The following is a 20,460-nucleotide window of genomic DNA, read 5'->3' on the forward strand; positions in this document are numbered from 1 at the left end:
ATTCTCTGGTGGAGCCTTTATTGGGCCTTTCAGTCAGACTCATATTTTTCGATATTATCATGATTCTTAAGTGAAGTTACTCCAGGCTCATAGGTTCCCACATCACCATTTCAGTGGAGTATACGTCAGATCTTTTATGTGTCCCCATGGAGTTACTCTCGAGTTATCAGGACAGATCGGGTACATATGATGCCATACTGGGGTGTATTTCCCTCATTTAGTCGTGGAGGCGATCGTTCTCTCACAGATCCTTTATGGTTTCCATCCCTCAGCCGAGATGTATTATATTTGCCTTACTGATCGCTATTCCTGTGATTTTCGTCAAGATGAGCTTTCAGTGGAGCACGATGTTCGGGTTTTGATCGCCCCATTGGCCAGGACTATTCAGTAGATTGTTATGTCAAGATCATGGTGTGTCTCTTACCAGACCACTCCCTAAGACTATCGAACTATCCGTTCGGGATGACGATAGGTTCTTCAAGCAGAGCATTATGAGTTAGAGGAGTTCGGCTTATTACGACACTCTGACAGACCTCGTGATTTCTTCGGGCAGGTCCTGAGACTATGTTCACCATCGACCTGATCATTCTGACTAGCTAGTAGAGCCTCTTTCGGGGCTCATAGAGTCTCTTTCGGACCCTTCCAGCGGATTGAGATTTGCAGCGGCATGCCACACTGGGGCATATTTCTCTCTCATCATTTCCTTGTAGTTCGGCGTTCAGAGCCATCATCTTCACTTCCTAGGTTGACGTTCGGAGTCACATTCCCCGTTTCGGCGTTCAGAGCCATCATCTCATCTTTGTTGGCATTCAGAGCCATCACTTTCCCGTTTCGGCGTTCAAAGCCATCATCGTATCTTCGTTCGGTGTTCAGAGCCATCACTTCTCAGTTTCGGCATTCAGAGCCATCACCGTATCTTCGTTCGGCATTCAAAGCCATCACTTCTCAGTATCGGTGTTCAGAGTCATCCTCATCACATTTTCAGTCTTGGCGTTCAAAGCCATTATCACTCCTCAGTTTGACGTTCAAAGTCGCATTCCCATATTGGCGTTCAAAGCCATCATTTCGTTCGACGTTCAGAGCCATCACTTCTCAGTATTGGCGTTCAAAGCCACATCTTCGCTTGGCGTCCAGATCTGTTTCTTCATTTGACGTCCAGAGTTACTACGTCACCCATTTCGGCATTTAGCGTTCTGTTTTGTTTCATTTTGACATTCAGAGCCATCATCGTATCTTCGTTCGGTGTTCAGAGCCATCACTTCTCAGTATCGGTGTTCGGGGCCATCCTCGTCGCATTTTCAGTTTCGGCGTTCAGAGCCATCATCATCATGTTTTCAGTTTGATGTTCAGAGTCATCATCATCACCTCTTAGTTTGACGTTCAGAGCCATCATTTCGTTCACCGTTCAGAGCCATCACTTCTCAGTATCGGTGATTACTACTCAAAAAGTGCTATTTGATAGCTTGTAATTAACTCTTTTAAACTCTTTTGAGTAGTAGTTATCACCTTTTAACCCAATTAACATATTAAGGACCCTTGCAATCAATTCTAATCAAATTGTGTTAAGTTTTGGTGTTTTGATAGCTTTTTTTATCACCAAAGCAATCCGAGATTGAGGAGAGTTCTTTGGAATCCATGGCAAAAGATGTCCGGACAAGGCGTCCGAACACACCATTGGAGGGCGGCGGAACATGGTCTGTGGCAGGCTGTCGGAATGACGTAGCAAGGCTTGCTCACTTTAGTCAATGTTTTCCATCCGGACAACATATCTGGATAGGATATGCTATCATCTGGAGTGTGATGTTCACGAGTGTCGTGTGCTTCTCCCTGAGGGAGTCCGGATAGCATGGCGGCGCGTGTCCTCTTGGGGAATTCGGATGGAGTTGCTTCGAATAGCATGGCGTCGCATGTCCCTTGAGGGAATCCGGATGGAGTTGTGCCGGATAGCAATGCGCGCTCCGTGTCATCAGGGGGAGGGGTCCCTACACCTTGTACACGCAGACGGTCCCCCTTGCGATGCGCGGATATCTCACTCCCGGAATTCTGTCCGGTCAAACATGTCCGGATCCTCTGATCGGATATTTCACATCCGGCGCCTGACGTCGGATGGGAGAGGAGGGCGTTTCAACTTCCCCGGTCAGACATGTCTGGATCCTCTGATAGTGCTTACCTGGAGAGCATCCACAGCCGACAATTCAGATTACCCGGATTTTGCACAGTGCCGCGGTGTTCTCCTGAAGTTTCCCAATATTTTCGACCGACATTTTGAGATATTTTGCTTTAGATATTTGATGTCTAAATCCCAAACTCTTCTTGTAATCCACCTATCATAGGATTCCTTAGTCTTTAAGTAAGAACAAAGGGTGAATAACCTCATATATATAGTTTGTAATTTCCTTTACACAGGATATCATGTAAAGAGTCGGAGCTTGTTCTTAGACGCATCTTTTGTACAATTTTGCAAGAAATATATTTTACAGAGCACTGGCTCTGTTTTTCATTTATATTTTTGTTTTCTTATTCTTTTTCTTACTAGCCAAACAAGCTCTGAAGAAGTTTCCTCAGAGAATGAGTGGCTAGACTTTTAGTTCCTTGGAGCTAAGGTTGCCAGGAAAGGTTCCAAGTGCAAGAATTAGTAGCTTTGTGGTTTCAGCCATTAATGAAGAGAAAGTGTGATCCTTTAATGATTTCTTTCTTTTTAGTTAACTTAAAACACCTTCAATTCAAGGCAAGTGATCTTCGTCCATGGAGATGCACTAGTTTTCCTCTTGCGAGCTTTTGGGAAGTGACTTGAAGGTAGGATTTTCTAGAATTGCCAACACTTGGTAAGCTTTTGGACTCCAAGGAGACATCCATTAGTTATCTCTTGCGAGCTTGAGAAGGGAAGTCCAAAGTTAAAGATCACCTTGAATGGCAAATGTTAGGTGAGAGGCACAAGCCATTGCAAGTTGCATCAGTGAGAGGGAATTAGAGTTGAAATCCATTTAAAGGATACATCTGTACAATACCGGTTAGAGAATTGACTATATGTTAATTCTCTAATGTGAGGAAACGAACCAAATGACTAGAGCTCTATTTTTGCATAAGGAATCTCCTCTGTGAACCCAAACCTCCAAGGAATGTTTTTCTTCATAAGTAATTTCCATTACTTTCTTTTTAGTTAGCTTGAAACAAAACCTCGTTTAACCAAAGTTTGTGTTTTTTTTCTTAAGCTAACCTTGAAATGAAAAGACACCAATTTAACTTTGAATTGATATCAGTTGTGAGTTGAAAACCCTTCCCAGTGAACGATCCTAGAGCCACTATGCTATATTAGCTAAAACTATCCTAATGCATGGTGATATAGGTTATAAATTTTATTGATTACTCTCTCAATCAAAGAGCACCAGCTGGACATGAATCAACTGAGACACCAATTAGGACACGAAATCGGCGTTCAGAGCCATTGCCTACTTTCATTTCGACATTCAGAGTCATTTTTCACTTAATTTGGTGTTCAAAGCCACATCTTCGCTTAGCGTTCAGATCCATTTCTTCATTTGATGTCCAGAGTCACTACATCACCCATTTCGGCATTTAGTGTCTTGTTTTGTTTCATTTTGACTTTTAGAGCCATCATCGCATCTTCGTTCGGCGTTCAGAGCCATCATCGTGTTTTCAGCTTGATGTTCAGAGTCATCGTCATCACTTCCTAGTTTGACGTTCCTCGTCGCATTCCCGGTTTTGGCGTTCAGAGCCATCATCGCATCTTCGTTCGGCGTTCAGAGCCATCACTTCTCAGTATCGGTGTTCAGATCCATCCTCGTCGCATTCCCGATTTTGGCGTTCAGAGCCATCATCACATCTTCGTTCGGCGTTCAGAGCCATGTTTTGCTTTATTCGGCATTTAGAGCTATATCTTCGTTCGGCATTCGGATCCACTTCTTCATTCGGTGTTCAGAGCCATTGCATATCGTTTGTTTCGACGTTTAGAGCCACATCTTCATTCTGTGTTCAGGACCATTATCTGTTTATTAGTGTTTTGAGTCGAGGTTTTAGTTCGACACTCAGAGTCTTCATGTATATCTCTCATTCGATTCATCACCATTTTCCTCCTTTCTAGCATTCAAAGCCATAGGGTACACTCCTTTGGGTCTTTTTGAGCCATTTCTTTTCTTTAATTTTGATGTTCAGAGCCACTGTTATATTTGACGTTTGCCACCACTACCACATTTTTTCTTTTAGTTTGGCGTTCAGAGCCGTCTTTCATACCCATTCATGCATTTTGAGTCATCATCTTTCTTAGTTTTGGCATTCAGAACCATTGTTCTGTTTGACGTTCAGTGCCACCGTCATTCTCTAGTTTGGCGTTCAGAGCCATTGTACACATTCGTTCGAGGACCTTGAGTCGCCATCTTTCTGTGTTTTGACGTTCAGAGTCCTTTCCCCTCGACCGTATCGTTCAAGGTCACAATTTTGACATTCATGTTCATTGGCATTACACATCTTGCCTTCATGGGTTTGCGTCTATCCTCATTTTCCTTACCGTGTTACCCTGTGCTTATGCTTATCGCTTATTCGTCATTGCTCTTCCAGCTTTCTCATTTCATTGCTCATGACGTAGTCCTTTGAGTTTACAACACACACTTCGGTCATGTCGTTGGGCACCCTACACTCGGCACTTCCATGTAGTTCTCTTAGGGCAGTCCTCTCGAGGCATATTCGTTCGTGTACTCCGAGTCATCTTTGGAGAAGTCTTAGAGAGAGTTTGGGTCTTTGGTGCGGCTTCAGAGGCACTTTGAGAAATCCACTCTCCTTCTAGGATTTTAGGACTCTTTCCATACCCCTGATGGTTCGGGTGAGTTTGTGTTCTACGTGTATACCTTTAGGGGTCTCTTTTTTTTTTTCGGTAGAGTTCACTTCGTTACACTCATTACTTACACTTGTTTTTCATTCCAGTGTTCACATTCCTTACACTCGTGAGCTCTACCGAAGAGGGGCATATTTGTAGACCCCTTTTGTGGAGGGCCCCGGGAGAGAGTTTTTCTCTCTTCTTTGCATTTCCTTTTTGAAATAAGGGAGGGGGGGGGGGGGAAGGGGGCCTTTTCTCCCAGGAAACCGGCTGCATGGAGATGGCAGGGGCCATGCTGGTGGTTGAGGAGCCATGCTGGCTGATGAAGGAATAGTAAGGTTGGTAATGGCCTGCCAAGGAAGAAATAAAAAACAAGAAGGATACACTCGGGGGGCAGGAGTGCTAGAGATGGGAAGGAAAAGGAACCAGAGAGGAAGACACCTTAGAGAGGGAGCCTTTGAGAGAGTTTTTCTGAAACATTGATCTTTTCAGAAGGAGAGAGACGTTTAGGAGAGGAAGTGGGGATATTCAGACGAGAGAGAGGAGGGTGGCGCTGTGGAATATTCAGGTAAGGTCCTTTGTTAGTCTACGAAGATTATTTTATGATTTGTTGTGGGTATCCAAAACCACAAATTTGTTTTACTCAAATACGATTGCCTACATGTGCTTGCTCTGTTTTTTTTTCTTTCTATAATTTTGTTGATTTTTCCCTTGCAAGAGGTTGGATCCTCACCTGGGTTTGATGTTTCATTATGGCATTGAGAACTTCCAGTTCTCTCTACCCTTGCATGGCCGGGCATGGCCACATTGAACCCATACCATGCTCCAGCTATCCTAGTTCCCACCCATGCCCATTACGCCCATTCCCCTCACCCTAGCATGGCCATGCATAGCCATGCATGGCCGCCACCTTTCATACCCATTTCCTCAAGCTCGCTCAGTCAGCTGAATCAATGGCGGCATTGGAGCTCCTCCTCCCTTCATCATTCCCGTAGCTCCGCCTCCTCCTCCTCATCTCTCCCTCTCCGCAATCAACGACTTCGACTCCATCTCCATCTCTGATGCTTTGCTGCCTCTCAACTCCGACGTCGGCAACGGTTGCAGCAGCGGGGGCTCCTCGAGTTCCCTCACCACGAGTTACTCCACTTGGAGACCGAGTTTCATCCAGAGAAGTGTGAGCAGCCACTCGCTTCATCACAACGACCGCCGCCTTTCATATCTGTCTCCTCTGAAGCCGCCGTAAGTGCTCCAAGCCTCTCTTATTCTCGTCGTCTTCTCTCTTCGCAGTGCAAAATGGAATCTGGGGTGAAGCATGCTATGGTGGTGAAAGTTATGGGTCGAACTAGCTCAAGAGGTCAGGTGACCCAGATGAGAGTGAAGTTTTTGGATGACCAGAATAGGTTTATCATGAGGAATGTGAAGGGACCTGTCAGAGAAGGAGACATCCTCACCCTGCTTGAGTCTGAGAGGGAGGCCAGAAGGTTGCGTTGATGAGGTCATCTTTGGCTCCACTTCCATGTTTTGATAGGTATCTTATGAGTTTTCCAGTTTCAAACTTGTAGTTTTGGGTTTTTTCAAATTAAAATACTGTTGGAAGATGGGTCTTTGAGCCCGCCCATATTAGGATTGAACATGGGCTTGGGTTGAGGAACTAGGCCCAAGCTTGTGATGGGGATGCTTGTCTTGGGCTTGCCCTTGAAGCCATTGGGTTTTGGGCTTACCTATGTTGGATGGTTGTATTGGGTTTGCCCCTAAAGACATTGGACTTGGGCTTGAGTTGGCATCCAGGCCCAATTCGTGTGGATGAAGGGTCTTATGCTAATCCTTCAAAAATCCCTTATTTTAATTTAATTATTCAAATATTTGTTTAAATCTTATTTTCATAAATCGAATCCTTGTCTCATATTTATCAGTTATTCAAAGTCTAATCCATCAAAAAAATCACATGTCTTAATTTACTTCTTCAAATATTCATCTAAATTTTATGTTCATCAATTAAAATTATTATCCTATATTCATCTATCTATCTAGTCCAATCCTTAAAAAATCCCATGTTTTAATTTAATTCTTCAAATACTTGTTTAAATCTTATTTTCATAAATCGAATCATTATCCCATATTTATTAGTTATTCAAAGTCTAATCCATCAAAAAAAATCTCATGTCTTAATTTAATTATTCAAATATTCGTTTAAATCTTATGTTCATCAATTAGAATTATTATCTTATATTCATCTATCTATCTAGTCCAATCCTTCAAAAATCCTATGTTTTAATTTAATTCTTCAAATATTTGTTTAAATCTCATTTTCATCCATTAGAATTATTTATCCCACATTATCTAGCTATTTAAAGTCTAAATCTTTCAAGGAAATCCTACGTCTTAATTTAATTCTTCAATAATTAGTTCAAATCTCATTTTCATCCATTAGAATCATTTGTCCCATATTTATCCAATCATCTAAAGTCTAAATCTTTCAAGGAAATCATGTCTTAATTTAATTCTTCAATAATTCGCTTAAATCTTATTTCCATCAATTAGAATTATTATCGTATATTTACCTAATTATTCAAAGTCTAACCCTTCAAAAATCTCATGTCTTAATTCAATTTTTCAACAGTTCGTTCAAACCCTATTCGTCTAAATGTCATTTTCGTTAATTAGGAATTATTGTCTCATATTTATTTATTCAAAGTCTAATCCTTCAAAAATCCAATATCATAATTTAATTTTCAATCCTAAAAATTCCACTATTCGTCTAAATATTATTTTCGTCAGTTAGAAACTCCATACTTGTTTATCTCTTTTAAAAATCTCAATCATTGAACTTAATTTTCAACCCTAAAAATTCCACTATCCTTTTTTTTTATTATTCATTTAAATGTTGTTTTCCTTAATTAGTATTATTACCCTATGTTAGTTTATTTATTTAAAATCTAATTCTTCAAAAACCTCATGTCTCAATTTAATTTTTCAATCCTAAAAATTCTATAATTCGTATAAATGTTATCCTCATCAATTGGATTCATTATCCCATATCTGTTTAAAGTCCAATCTTTTGAAAACCCCATGTCCTAATTTAACTTTCAATCCTAGAAATTCCATTATCCGTCTAAATTTTATTTTTGTTAATTAGAATTCTTATTCCATATCTATTTATTTATATAAGGCCCAATTCTTAAAAAATCCAACTTCTAAATTAAATTTTCGATCCCAAAAAAATTCTACTATTCATCTTTATTCGCCTAAATATTATTCTCGTTAATTAGTGTTATAATCCCATACTTATCTATTTATTCAAAGCCTAATCTTTCAAAAATCCAACGCCCCAATTTAATTTTCAATTAAAAAGATTCCACTATTCATTTCTTTATTCGTTTAAACATTATTTTTGTTAATTAGCACCATTATTCCATATTTATTTATTTATTTATTTCAATCATTAAAATTCAATTCTTCAAAACCGGATTTCCAAATTTAATCTTTAGACTAAAAAATTCCACCATTCACTTTTATTCATTTAAATATCATTTTTGTTACCGTTATTATAAATTCCATGTTTACTTATTCCTTTCTTCTAAAAATTCCAATAATTAAAGTTCAATTATTCAAAGATTCGACTTTCAAACTTAATTTTCAAAATCCCACTATTCACTTTCATCCGTTCAAACATCATTTTTGTCAAAATCCGAGTTTCAAATTAATTTCTAATCTCACAAATCTCACTATTCACTTTCATCCGTTCCAATATCGTTTTGATTAATTGATAACATTATTCCATATTTACCTATTTATTTCTCTTAAAAAAATCTCAATCACTAAAGTCTAATTCTTCAAAATTCCGATTTCTAAATTTAGCTATCTGAAATTCCAATTGCCCTATCTTCGAAGTTAATTTTCAGTTCCCAATATTCTGATTATCGTATTTACCCAGTTACTCATTTGTTATCATCATTATTTTTGTTACCATTTTATTTGTTCATTTCTAAAAAGTCCGCCTTCAAATGATTTTCAAGATTTCCAATTTTCATAAATCAACTTTCATAATTTCTATTTCTCAAATAACTTACGATTCTGATTTCTTTCAAAATTTAACTCCCAAAACTCCAATTTTCGCAACTTAATCTTTTTTAAGATCCCGAACCCTCAAATCATTTTCAAAATTCCAACCTCTTTCAAATTCAATTTCTAAAATTCTCATTCTCACATTCAACCCCTAAAAGTCTGATCTTCAAATGAACTCTAAAACCCCAATTTTCTAGTGATCTTCGAGATTCCAATTTTTTCAATTAAATTTCAAAAGTCTAATTTTCTCTCAAATAGTTTTAATCCCGCTCGGGTTTTCAAACGATCTTCTGCTCCTCTTGATTTTAATAAGCGTGAATGAATTTTTCATAATTCCATAATAATGGAATCTGTGACATTAAGTCATGCTGAATAAACGGGCTTTGGTGGGGGGCCTAACATGGGTGACTTTATGATTGATTGATTGATTGTTTGATTGGATTATCATACATCCTGCTCTCTAACATGCATGAGATTATTTCTTAATTGTGCACTAACCCGCTCTCTTGATAGCGCATTGATCGTTTGATGCCAAGGTATGCCCCGCTCCCACTTCGATCGTTTTTTTATTGAGTGTTTTGATTCTCATATGTGCATGATCAATTTGAGTATCCATTGATTTTCCTACCGATTGCCATGTCAGCTTCATTTTATTAGTAGAGACTCGACTTTAGGGACTTATAGGGATGCTATGGCCTTTACCGTACTTTCTCGATAAGTAACCTGACCCCCGACTCCGATCCGATTTTTCGTAGATCACCTTTTCCAAAATAAGGAGTCGCACTTAGGGTTTTCTTTCTTATTTTGTTTATCCTTTTAAAAATAAAACAAAAATAAGTGGCGACTCCAAGTCATTTTTTGCATCAATAAAAATCATTTTTCAAATTAAAATTGTGCTCGCCATCGAGTGGAAAACGCATGAGCCGAAATGTGGGGTCCACAGTATTATTGGTTTAATGCGACTTACAAAACCAAAGTTCCATCTTTTTTTATTGCTTTGATGTGGAATATAAAAAAATTAATTGGTTAAAAGAGATTCAATACTCCTCATATTTGTGAATCTATCGCTTCCCTTCTTTTTATTTGAAAAATAACATATTTTTTTTATATAAATGTCACTTATCATCTCAAGTATTTATACATAATTTTAAGAAAAAAGTGAGGATATTTATATCAAAACGAAGCCAAAAAAGAATGGAGGGTTAGACCCTGTTTGGTAACTATTTTTTAAAATAGTTTTTGAAAATTATTTTATAATGTTTTATAAAACAAAAGTCGGTTTGAAAACCTAAAATATTTTTAATATTTTTAAATATGTTTTAAAAATAACTTTTTATGTCCAATGTTTTATTTTTAAATCATACTATATGTTTGTATAATTATTTTCTAAATTTTTTTTAGAAAATAAGTAAAAATAATATAAAACTATTAAAATATGTTATCTAAAAAAAACTTTATTTTATGTTCTTAGAAACATAAAAAAAAAAAAAAAATTCTAGTTGTCAAACATATTTTCGTGTTTTTTTATTTTGAATAATAAAAAGTTATTCTAAAAAACCATGCTAAGCAAATTCTTAAATTTCTGAAAAAAAAAAAACAAAAAACATATAAGGTTACCAAGAAATTTTTTTATGAGGCTTCTAAATTTTCAATGAAGAATCGGATTGAGTCTTCAGTTAAAAAATGGAATCTTAATTGACAATTATACCTTTAATTTAAAAATGAAGCATCATAATTCAATTCAAAAACTGAAGTCTTAATTAATAAGTATACCTTTAGTTCAAAAATAAAGTCTGGATTGTAATGAGATCTTAACTATATTTTTTAAAAAATATATATTTTTATGAGATGCTCGTACGCGGCACTTTAGAGACCATCATAAATTTTATAAAGTAGTTAGATATGGGACATTTTGGCCCAAAACTCCAGCAAGTAGCACCTCTGTTTTGTGCTGGGTGCTGGACCAGACGACAGTGGTCAAAGCTGACCGTGACCTGGGCCCACAGGCTAATTTTAAGCAGCACTCGTTACCAGCGCTTCCAGCGTGCTGGGTCAGAGGAGGCAGCGGTGGTGAAAGTGGGCTGTGAGCTGGGCCCACAACCAATTTTGTGAAAATCCAGAAGGTGAAAATCGGTGACGTGGCACCAACATGTTCCAAACCGTCGACATTTTCATCACTGAATTTTCCCGCATTTCAGCCATAATTTCCAAGTACATGTACAAGTTTTTAGGTAAATTAATTGTGGAACATGTGAGAGTATAAGTTTTGGGGCAAATTAGTTGTACAACATGTCATAGCCTCACTGGAAGGGAAGAGGGTTTATATATTCAAATATTACTTATATTTATTTTCTTAATTTATTGAACTTAAAAATAAGATATTATTTAAAAATTTCTAATAAATTTTTTATTTATTATTTAATTAATTAAATTAAATTTTATTTTTTTTAAGTTATAGAATTAAAACTTTTTATTTAAATATTGTTTGATAAATTTAAAATTTATTTTAAATTCTCAAATTTATGGTTAAACATAAATATTTAAACTATTATAAATACATAAAATATAATAGATTTATTAAAAATAAATAAATTATTGATGTGAAATCATGATTATAAAATATGTTATTATGTAGCAAATAAGATAAAAAAAGATTTGAGATTAAGGAAAAAAAAAACTATTTTGCCTTAATATTTGAAGTTTAAAAAAAATTGTAATATTGTTATTTAATCACCGATATGTGTTTGAATGTCTATCTCCTTAATTTGTTAAGCCTAAGAGAAGTTATTTGTTTTCCCAATTCAATATCTGTGTAATCTCAAAAGAGACTACAAAAGAGTATTAAAGTACTTAATACAAATGATAAACTCAAGTCCTACGAGCTTAAGTATTCAGGTTATGCCTCATGGTTAAATTTTATCTCGGATTTTCCCATCCCCATTTTATCTTGTACATAATTCTTGCTACATAATCTGAATAGTGCAGATGTGAAGGCATGTATGTCCCAGTCATTTTTGCTATTTGTAGTCCTTAATTATATAATCAGAATAAAAATGCGTTACATTAATCAAATATTAACTACGAAGTAACTTCTCATTTATCTCATGACTTCATCAATGAGGCCCATTTCAAAAGGAAAATCAAAATTCCCACCTCCATTGGTATCTACAGCTGATGCAGTTTCGTCAGCCAGGAGGCTGGCAATAAGCTCCTGATCTTCAATGGTATGGTCAGCGAATAGGCTTTCCCACCATAAAATATCCTGGTTTGGTTGGACCAGTGTGGGTTGCAGCTCACTACAAGTACTGCCTTGTGTCTCAGAAGCATCCACAGCTGTAGTTTTGAATGTGAACCCTAGAAAGAGTTTGCAAGGCTTAGGCTTTATCAGAGTGTTTTCAGAATTGGTTTGGGCTTTATCTTTCCCTTTTTCCTGGATGGGAACCATCTTCTTGAAGCGATGATGGTGCCAGTAATTCTTGACATCATTCGCAGTCCTCCCTGGAAGTCTGCCGGCAATCAAGGACCATCTAGAAAAACATAGCTACAATTTTTTTTTAAAGTGTTGAATTAAAATGATCTTATTTGAGTTTCTAATTCATGGGGGTATTGTTTCTTTAACCATCAGCTCAAGAACTTGGTTTGGGCTAAGGATCAGACAAGGAAAAAAATTAAGGGAAGGTAGGTACAATTCTTTTTTCTTTGCAAGTGAAAAAGCTTAATTGATTATTTTCCTTCAATTTTTTTCTTTCATTTTCCTCGTATTTTCTCAGGATTCAATCCAAACTTGTATCTCTATTACCAATCTAACAGTGGCTATACTAAATGTAATAGGAAATTAATAAATAAACTTGCCTGTTTCCCAACAGCTTATGAAGTCTAATCATGAGATCGACTTCATCTGATGCAAATTTTCCTCTCTTAATATTTGGCTTTAAATAGTTGAACCATCTCAATCTACAGCTTTTGCGGCATCTACTCAAACCTGAAAAAGCAACTCTTCCAGTTAGGAATATAAAAGTTTGCAGGCTTCCTCTCATATGTATATATTACCTGCTCGGAGTGGAACCAGATGCCACTTTTCTTCTCCATAATTCTCAACACATTTTCTTAAAAGAATATCTTCTTCCCGAGTCCATTTTCCCTTTGTAACTCCCAAACTCTCCATAGCTATTCCTCAACTCGACATAGAACATATGCAACTTGTCCGATTAATTTAAACACTTGGTATGTACTTCATATGATTTGCGTGCTTTCATTCCAACCACAGAACTCCAAGTAGTACTGATTCTTAATTAAGTGACATGAGCTGGTTGGTAGCCTTAGTAACAACAGTGTAACAGCCACTTCAGTTTAAACGTGCAGTCATTCTTAAGCCACATAAGCCTTAGTAACAATTCAAGCGTGTAATTATATATATATACACACAACTTGGGATGTACTTCATATGACTTACGATGCTTGTATTCCAACCACAGGTCCCTAAGTACGGATTCTTAAGTGACCGAAGCTGGTTGTTGGTCTTTGCTACACCAGAGTAACAGGAACTTCAGTTTAACCGTGTAATTGTTTATAGCTAAAAACAAAGACACAATAAAGAAAGACCAACTTGTAAGAATTTTACGTGGCCATGCATATTATTATGTGATATTTATTTAAGTATCAAATTAAGTATTATGGTTTAATAAATAATAAAGCTAAAATTTTATTCGAGAAGTTAGTTTCCTAAATTAAAGGTACTTTGATGGAAAGTGAACTTCTAATTTTATAAGGAAACTGGTTCTCTTTCTTCTCTATAAATAAACATACTATTCCATCAATAACATGTATAAGAGAAAGCATAAGGGTGAAGGGGTTAAGGAAAAGAAACACAATTATTATGCTTATTATTTGGTCTCTTAAAAAAATTCCCTAGTAATTAAAGGTATGTTTTTGTTTTTCTCTCAATAATAGAATTGTGAAAATCACATTGTTCTAAAATCCTTGGCTATTATGATTGTTTTGCAAGAATTAGGGTTATGATTGTTCTATAGGAATTAGGGTTATTATTTTTTTGCATAAATAAAGAAAACCTAACATATCATGATATTAGAGACATGGTTCATCAACTTATGATTTTCTTTTAAAGATTATTTTATGTCTCTTGTCTGATATCAAATTTTGATAAGAAAATTAAATTTATTGATTATATTTTTCTACTGCAATCAAAATATTTTGTCGATATTTTTGTATTTAATTTCTTCCCGAAATCAATTTTGGTGGCTTCAAGTTATTATATGAATTACGATTTTATGACAATTATTTTTTTTTCTACACAATTGTTTATTGCTATTAATGCACGATTTGAATAAATTGAATTCTTTACGACTTTATGTTAAACTTGATCCTTTTATGAAGAAATTGCATATTGTACAATTTGGGATCATAAGTTATTTTTTACAAATTATCTTTTATGCTTCCATAATAGTATTATGAAGGTTTAACATGATTGAGATTTTGTTTAATTTGATATTCATATTATATTTGTTTACGGTCACCAAAGTGGTCAAACTTTAATGTCTTGAATATCAAATTATATAATAATTATTTATATTAAACAATTTGAAATTCGCTTATGAACAGTTTGTTAGTTACCAAAGTGGCCAAACCTTAAAGTTTTGTGTTTATCAAATTGTATAATATTATTATTGATTACCTATGATGTATGAGGTGATATAAGAATGATTAAATTGTTATAAGTTAAAGACCATTTGGTTTAAGGTCTTATTATGAGTGATTATTTATATGAATTATATATTATGTATATTATTGTCAATGTCATACAAATTGACATTTATGAGATTTTGAGGCAGAATTCACATAAATATAAATAGAGTTAATTATATGAGAATTTCTTATATAATCTCATATTCTTGTTATAGTAACATGTCTTGCATGTTTATAATTTTGTATTAGTATTGATGTATAGAAAGTCTTTGATATTTACCTTGTTTACGAAGTCTCATTAAGCTTTTTCATCATGTTTGGCAATTCTGATTATAATTGTTGTAATATTATGGTTTTCCAATAAACTTGTATGTTTAACTATTATATAATGTTTATAATAATAGTTAAATTTTGATTGATTACAAAGTAATGTTTTTATGATAATTATATTATCACGTAGGAGTTCATATTATTTATAGTGTGTTAGTCACCAAAGTGATCATACTAGAAAGTTGATGAGCATCCTTTAAAGATGTAAATGTTGTTTATTACAAAATTTTGAAATTTATATAATGTAAAGTTTTTTAGTCACCAAAATGGCCAAACTTGAAAGTTTCATGAATTTCATATTAAGTAATACATACTTATGTTATTCAATTACTCATTACTTATGAATGCTTGCAACATATTTAAGTACTTTTTGAATGAGTATATTAAAAGATATTTAAGGATTGCAAAATATATATATATTGTTTTTCTAAATTAGTTGTTTGAATCTGATTGTGTTTTTGCTTATAACTTACCAAGTTTAATTACAAAAGCATGATATTTTATATTTTAGTATTGTCCTCAAATTTGCTAATTATTTTGCAATATTAAGTTTATTATTGTTCCTCTAAATAAAGAATATCCATGATTGAGGGCTAATCAATATCATCTTGAATTTTGATGATATGTAAGAAATGAGCCCTTCAAAATGATATGACTGCAAGACTAAAAATCTTGGAAATAATAGATGAATTTTCATATTATGCAATCTTGTTTTAGTATAGACCACTTCAAATCTATCCAAAACATTATTAAGAATGGGTGTGATATGATTGAATTGATCATCATATTTCTTTGAAAGGACATAAAACTACTTGATGAAAATTCATTCCCCTTGAAGATTTGTGAAACTTATAAGAGATTAATGATTAAAATCTACAAGTATTATGAATGAACCAATAAGAGATTATTCTTGTGAAATTATCAAGAATCATAAAAGGAAACTCAAAATGTTGAGTATCACTTTATTGGAAAATTATAAATAGTTGAAGGATTGCATAAATTGTTAAATATGATTTAAAAGAACAGTTAAGTTTTGTTATATTGTATGATTAAAATAATATTTCATTAAAGTTTTCCTTATAATGAGATTAAAAAACAAATAGAATCAAAGTATGGAGTTAGACAATTATGTTTTAAGGCGGTAAATATTACAATTACTATTAAACTCTTTATGCACTTGATTCTTATGTTATATCAATTATAATTTTAATTCAATGCTACTCTGTTAAGAGTATGTCAAGTATCTCTCACTACCCCAAAGATATAAGATTTACAATCCAAACCGAAGTATCATGAATGATTGTTGAAACTGATAATGTTGTGGTTCATTAAGAATGTTTATATTAGTGGGAGTGATAAGTACTATTAAATATGGTTACCTAAGGAGTTATAATAAAGTTGTCTTTAACTTTATAACTTCTAAAATGTTGCTTACTATTAACAAAGGTTAAAGCTAGTAAGTAGCCACTAAATGATTAATCACTTTTAAATGAAGTTAATTAGACCTCCTATTATTAGGAATGACATTAAAATTAAATAAATAAATAATCTTATAAGGGGAAAGATTTGTTATTCCAAGTATCAACCATGTGGTATTATAACCACATAAAGATTTTTCAAGTTAGAAGTTTAGCATGAAATGTTCGACTTTTAGTTTTATTTGATACTTCAAGTTTGTTTCTCAATTAATGTAAAATGTGAGCCAAGTGGGAGAATATCATATTTTCATTAAGTGGCTCATATTTTAATGATTTGAGTAAGTTTAAGAGATAAACTTGTGGTTGTTAATTAAAACTATAACTGAAAGTCAATTAAAGTTAATATACAAATTTTAATATTCCTTCGTGATATCTTAAACTCTATAATGTCATAATGTTCTTTGGATTTAAGAAAACCACTATAATTTAGTGAATATATCCAAAGATCAATGGGAGAAAACTTATTTTTATATTGATAATGTCCTTCTTGTTATTATTGCATTTCTATTTATTGCATTAAGTTATGAAATAAAATCTCAAAATTTTATTATAAAATATATAAAAGAGACAATATTATGAGATTGAATAACATATCTTATGTGAAGTTACATGAATTGTTAGATTGTCTCATAAAGTATATATTTAAAAAATTTTGAGATATTTGATGGATTGAAAGTGTTATGAGAATAAAAACCTTAATGTTGCATGCTTTCGATTTACTTCCTGATTCAATTATGCTAAATGACAGTTGAAAGTCTACTTTTGTTATTTGTTCCTATTAATTGAAGATTATGCAAAGGAATAATATTATGTAAAGGTATGACAATCTTCTATCAAAGTATGTATTGTGGCATAATATGTCACAAATTATGAATTATGGTTGCGGAATATTATTTTGGAACTTGTATTTGTTGACTTTATTGCTAAGTTGCTAAAAATAATAGATTCTGGTGCCACTTCTCTTTCAACAACAAATATTTTATGATTATCGAGGACATAAGGTTAAAGTTTTTGTTTTATATGAGATAACTTAAAAACAGGAGTGTTAGATTAATTGATTATGTGTACAACTTATGATTGAAGACCTAATGATGAAAAAAGTGCTACTAAGACATTGAATACCACGTAGAAATTACGAGTCTTAGGCACATTATACTATTGTCTCATGATGATGATTATTTATCGAACACTTTGGAGCTTGATTATATGTTTATGAAATTTCTTTATATTTGTTTTGTATAGATAATTGCATACAGATTAATGTTAAAAGAAAAGTCTTTGACAAAGACATTATTATGGACTATTATTATACTTCTTATTCACAAGTCATGTTAAGTGGGAGCTAATTGTGTAGCACATGGAAGAAACTATATCAAAATAGTGATGTACAACCGTCGTGACTCTCATTAGTTTTTATTTAATTATGATTTATGATGCGATCAATGTAAGAATGTTTTAGCTTGATATTTTGCACATTATGTTTTATTTATTAAACCATGAAGTGAAAATATATCACATGGGCCAGGTGGTAATAAATTATGTTCATATTTAACTAGAAATTTAATTTAACATCACATGTTTAGATCATGATTGGGACATTAGAGTGGAAAACAAAAAGATGAGAATCCATTCCATTTCTCATTAATTACTATGTATGAATTACTTACTAAAAATTGGAATAGGTCATCCATGTCATTAGAAGTCATGCCTCCCAATTCTATGATGAGTTTATAGAGCTAACTCTTACACATCAACCAATGTAGCATTGTCTCTTAGTCAACTAAACAAAACCCAACTCTTATAATTTACTTTTATCTTCATTATTTTAAAAATATATTTATTTTTTTATAAACCAGATAATTATAATTCACTTTTTTTTATATGTTTTAATTAAAGATAATTTTAATAATTTCAAATATTTTAATCAAATAACTTTAATTTAGTGTCCCAATTTTTTTTCAAGATATAAACAAATATCTTATTTGAATCCTATGTAACTATTTTTAAAATTTGTAAATGACATACAAACATTCATTAAACCTAAAAACTCTCTAAGAGAGGTTTAAATTAATACTTGAAATTTCCACCCAAAAAACTTAGCACAGTACGTACCATGTTTGAGGTAAATGTAGTACTTGAACTCATAATAGGAATCGCTCAATAGTTAACCATGTGGGTGTCCTTGTTAAACCCAAAAAAAAATTTGAAGTATCAGATACCAATTGTTCATATGACGACACAACAGCCCAGCTATCAATTCATGAATTATATCTAAATGAGGAGACATACTGCTCCTCTGAACAAAGGTAGATTCTGTTTTTAGTCTCCAACGAGATTATTTTCTCCAGAAAAATAGCCAGAAAAGCTAAAAAGAGAGATGTCTCAGTACTCGTCGTCAACCGTTAGAGGCAATCATTGAATTCATTCTATCATATCCAAGTTGGTATCATATTTTCCACTGTCAACTCATTTTCCTTTTACTGATGTAAATATCTGGAAATTTCTTGTTTTATCAATATATATATATATATATATATATGATTGAGATATTTCAATGATCCATCCATCTAATTAATGGTTGGAAAACGATAGAAATATGGCTGAAAATTTTCAAATCATAGATTTTAATTTGGAGATACAGATATTGTTAAGAATGTTTCAAAATGTCTTCTTTTGTCACTTCAAATGATTGGGTTCATTAATCCTGACCATTCATTCGATGCTTGAGTTGGATGCTGACCTGAATCATTTTCTACTATTTTTTACATCTAATACTGTTCACGTCCATATCCGTCTTTGCACACACGCATGTATACATATATATATATATATATAGAAATGGTCTAAATCACATCAGATCTTTTGCTTGTGTGTTGGGTGTATCCGAGAATGGAAAATCACCCTCGCCTCCCTGGATTTGTTCCACCATACAATCTGTGGTTCCCGTTGTCTCTGTTGCAGTTTCTTCTGTCCAGAGGCTTGAGATAAGCATCTCTCCAGAACATCGAGTCGAAAAGTCAGTTTCTTGATCCCTTTGAGCATGGCCATCTAAAAGGCTTTCCCACCATATGATGTCATCATTTGGTTGTTGTGACGTGGATGATGGCTTACTAGAAGCACTAACTTGTGTGTCAAGAGTATCCACAGCTTTAGTTTTCAGTTCAAACCTTGGCAAGGTTTTGGAGAACTTGTAAGGCCAAGGCTTTTAGAACTTTGGTGTTAGAATGTGTTTGGGGTTTTTTTCTCCCTTCTTCCCGGAACTGAACCTTCTTTTTGAAGTGGTGAGTATGCCAATAATTCTTGACATCATTAGCAGTCCTCCCTGGAAGTCTATCAGCTGTAATCAAGGACCATCCATACAAGCACAACAACAGATAAGGTATTAACTGATGAACAGCTCTTTCGTCAGTTCTAAATTCATGGAGGCTCTTCTAATTTGGAATATAGCTTTAGAATTGATACAATAATATCAAGCTAGTTATGACTCTTCAAATAGTTGACCCATCTCAATCTGCAGCTTTTTCGGCATCTATTCAAGCCTGCAAACTCAAGAAAACGAAACTCTTTTAAGCAAAACAAAAGGGGAAAAAGAACACACACACAAATTAATACTGATCACTTTCTGTTACCTGCTCTGGAGGGGGGAGGGGGGGGGGGGGGGGGGGGGGGGGGGGGGGACCAGATGCCACTTTCCTTCTCCATATTTCTCAACGCATTTCCTAAGGAGAACTTCTTCCTGGCTCCATGCACCTTTTCTAACTCCTAAGCTCTCCATAAATTGAGATCAACACGAGGGCAGCTCCTTCCTTAATTATTGCTTGATATATAGGTGCATGTATAACAACCACAAAAACTGCAGTTCCTATCTATATTTACCATGTTCCTTGCGACATTTTCCTTTTCTTATAACCGGATGCTAAACTTAAGGGGAAGAAAAGATCAACATAATGACCTCTAACCATGTTCTATGTCATGACTCGGACACCGGACCCCTTAGTGGTTTATTCAAGACGTTTCTTATGGGTATCATAGTGCTTTGATTGGCTTCCAAAT

The 20,460-nt window shown here is 34.1% G+C and overlaps 1 protein-coding gene and 1 pseudogene across 1 annotated transcript; both read right to left on the reverse strand.

Moving 5' to 3' along the window:
• Positions 1-11,993: 11,993 nt before the first annotated feature.
• LOC100249851 (transcription factor MYB1) lies at positions 11,994-13,061 on the reverse strand. Its single transcript, XM_059741194.1, has 3 exons — positions 12,947-13,061; positions 12,749-12,878; positions 11,994-12,402 (listed from the first exon to the last, which is right to left on the reverse strand). Exons 1-3 carry the CDS (start codon positions 13,059-13,061, stop codon positions 11,994-11,996), a joined length of 654 nt encoding a protein of 217 aa, XP_059597177.1.
• A 6,194-nt stretch (positions 13,062-19,255) lies between these two features.
• Positions 19,256-20,182, reverse strand: LOC100854942 (transcription factor MYB1-like; annotated as a pseudogene).
• Between the last annotated feature and the right edge of the window lie 278 nt (positions 20,183-20,460).

Source organism: Vitis vinifera, chromosome 2, assembly GCF_030704535.1.
Source record: "Vitis vinifera cultivar Pinot Noir 40024 chromosome 2, ASM3070453v1".
Classification (NCBI taxonomy): Eukaryota; Viridiplantae; Streptophyta; class Magnoliopsida; order Vitales; family Vitaceae; genus Vitis; species Vitis vinifera.

What these genes read in the sequence shown, in the direction of transcription:
- LOC100249851 (XM_059741194.1), bottom strand. Translation starts at nt 13,061, where the DNA reads ATGGAGAGTTTGGGAGTTACAAAGGGAAAATGGACTCGGGAAGAAGAT. An exon ending in TCTGGTTCCACTCCGAGCAG is followed by an intron (nt 12,879 to 12,946) that starts GTAATATATACA and finishes TTGCTTTTTCAG; the next exon opens with GTTTGAGTAGATGCCGCAAA. An exon ending in CATAAGCTGTTGGGAAACAG is followed by an intron (nt 12,403 to 12,748) that starts GCAAGTTTATTT and finishes GATTGCCGGCAG; the next exon opens with ACTTCCAGGGAGGACTGCGA.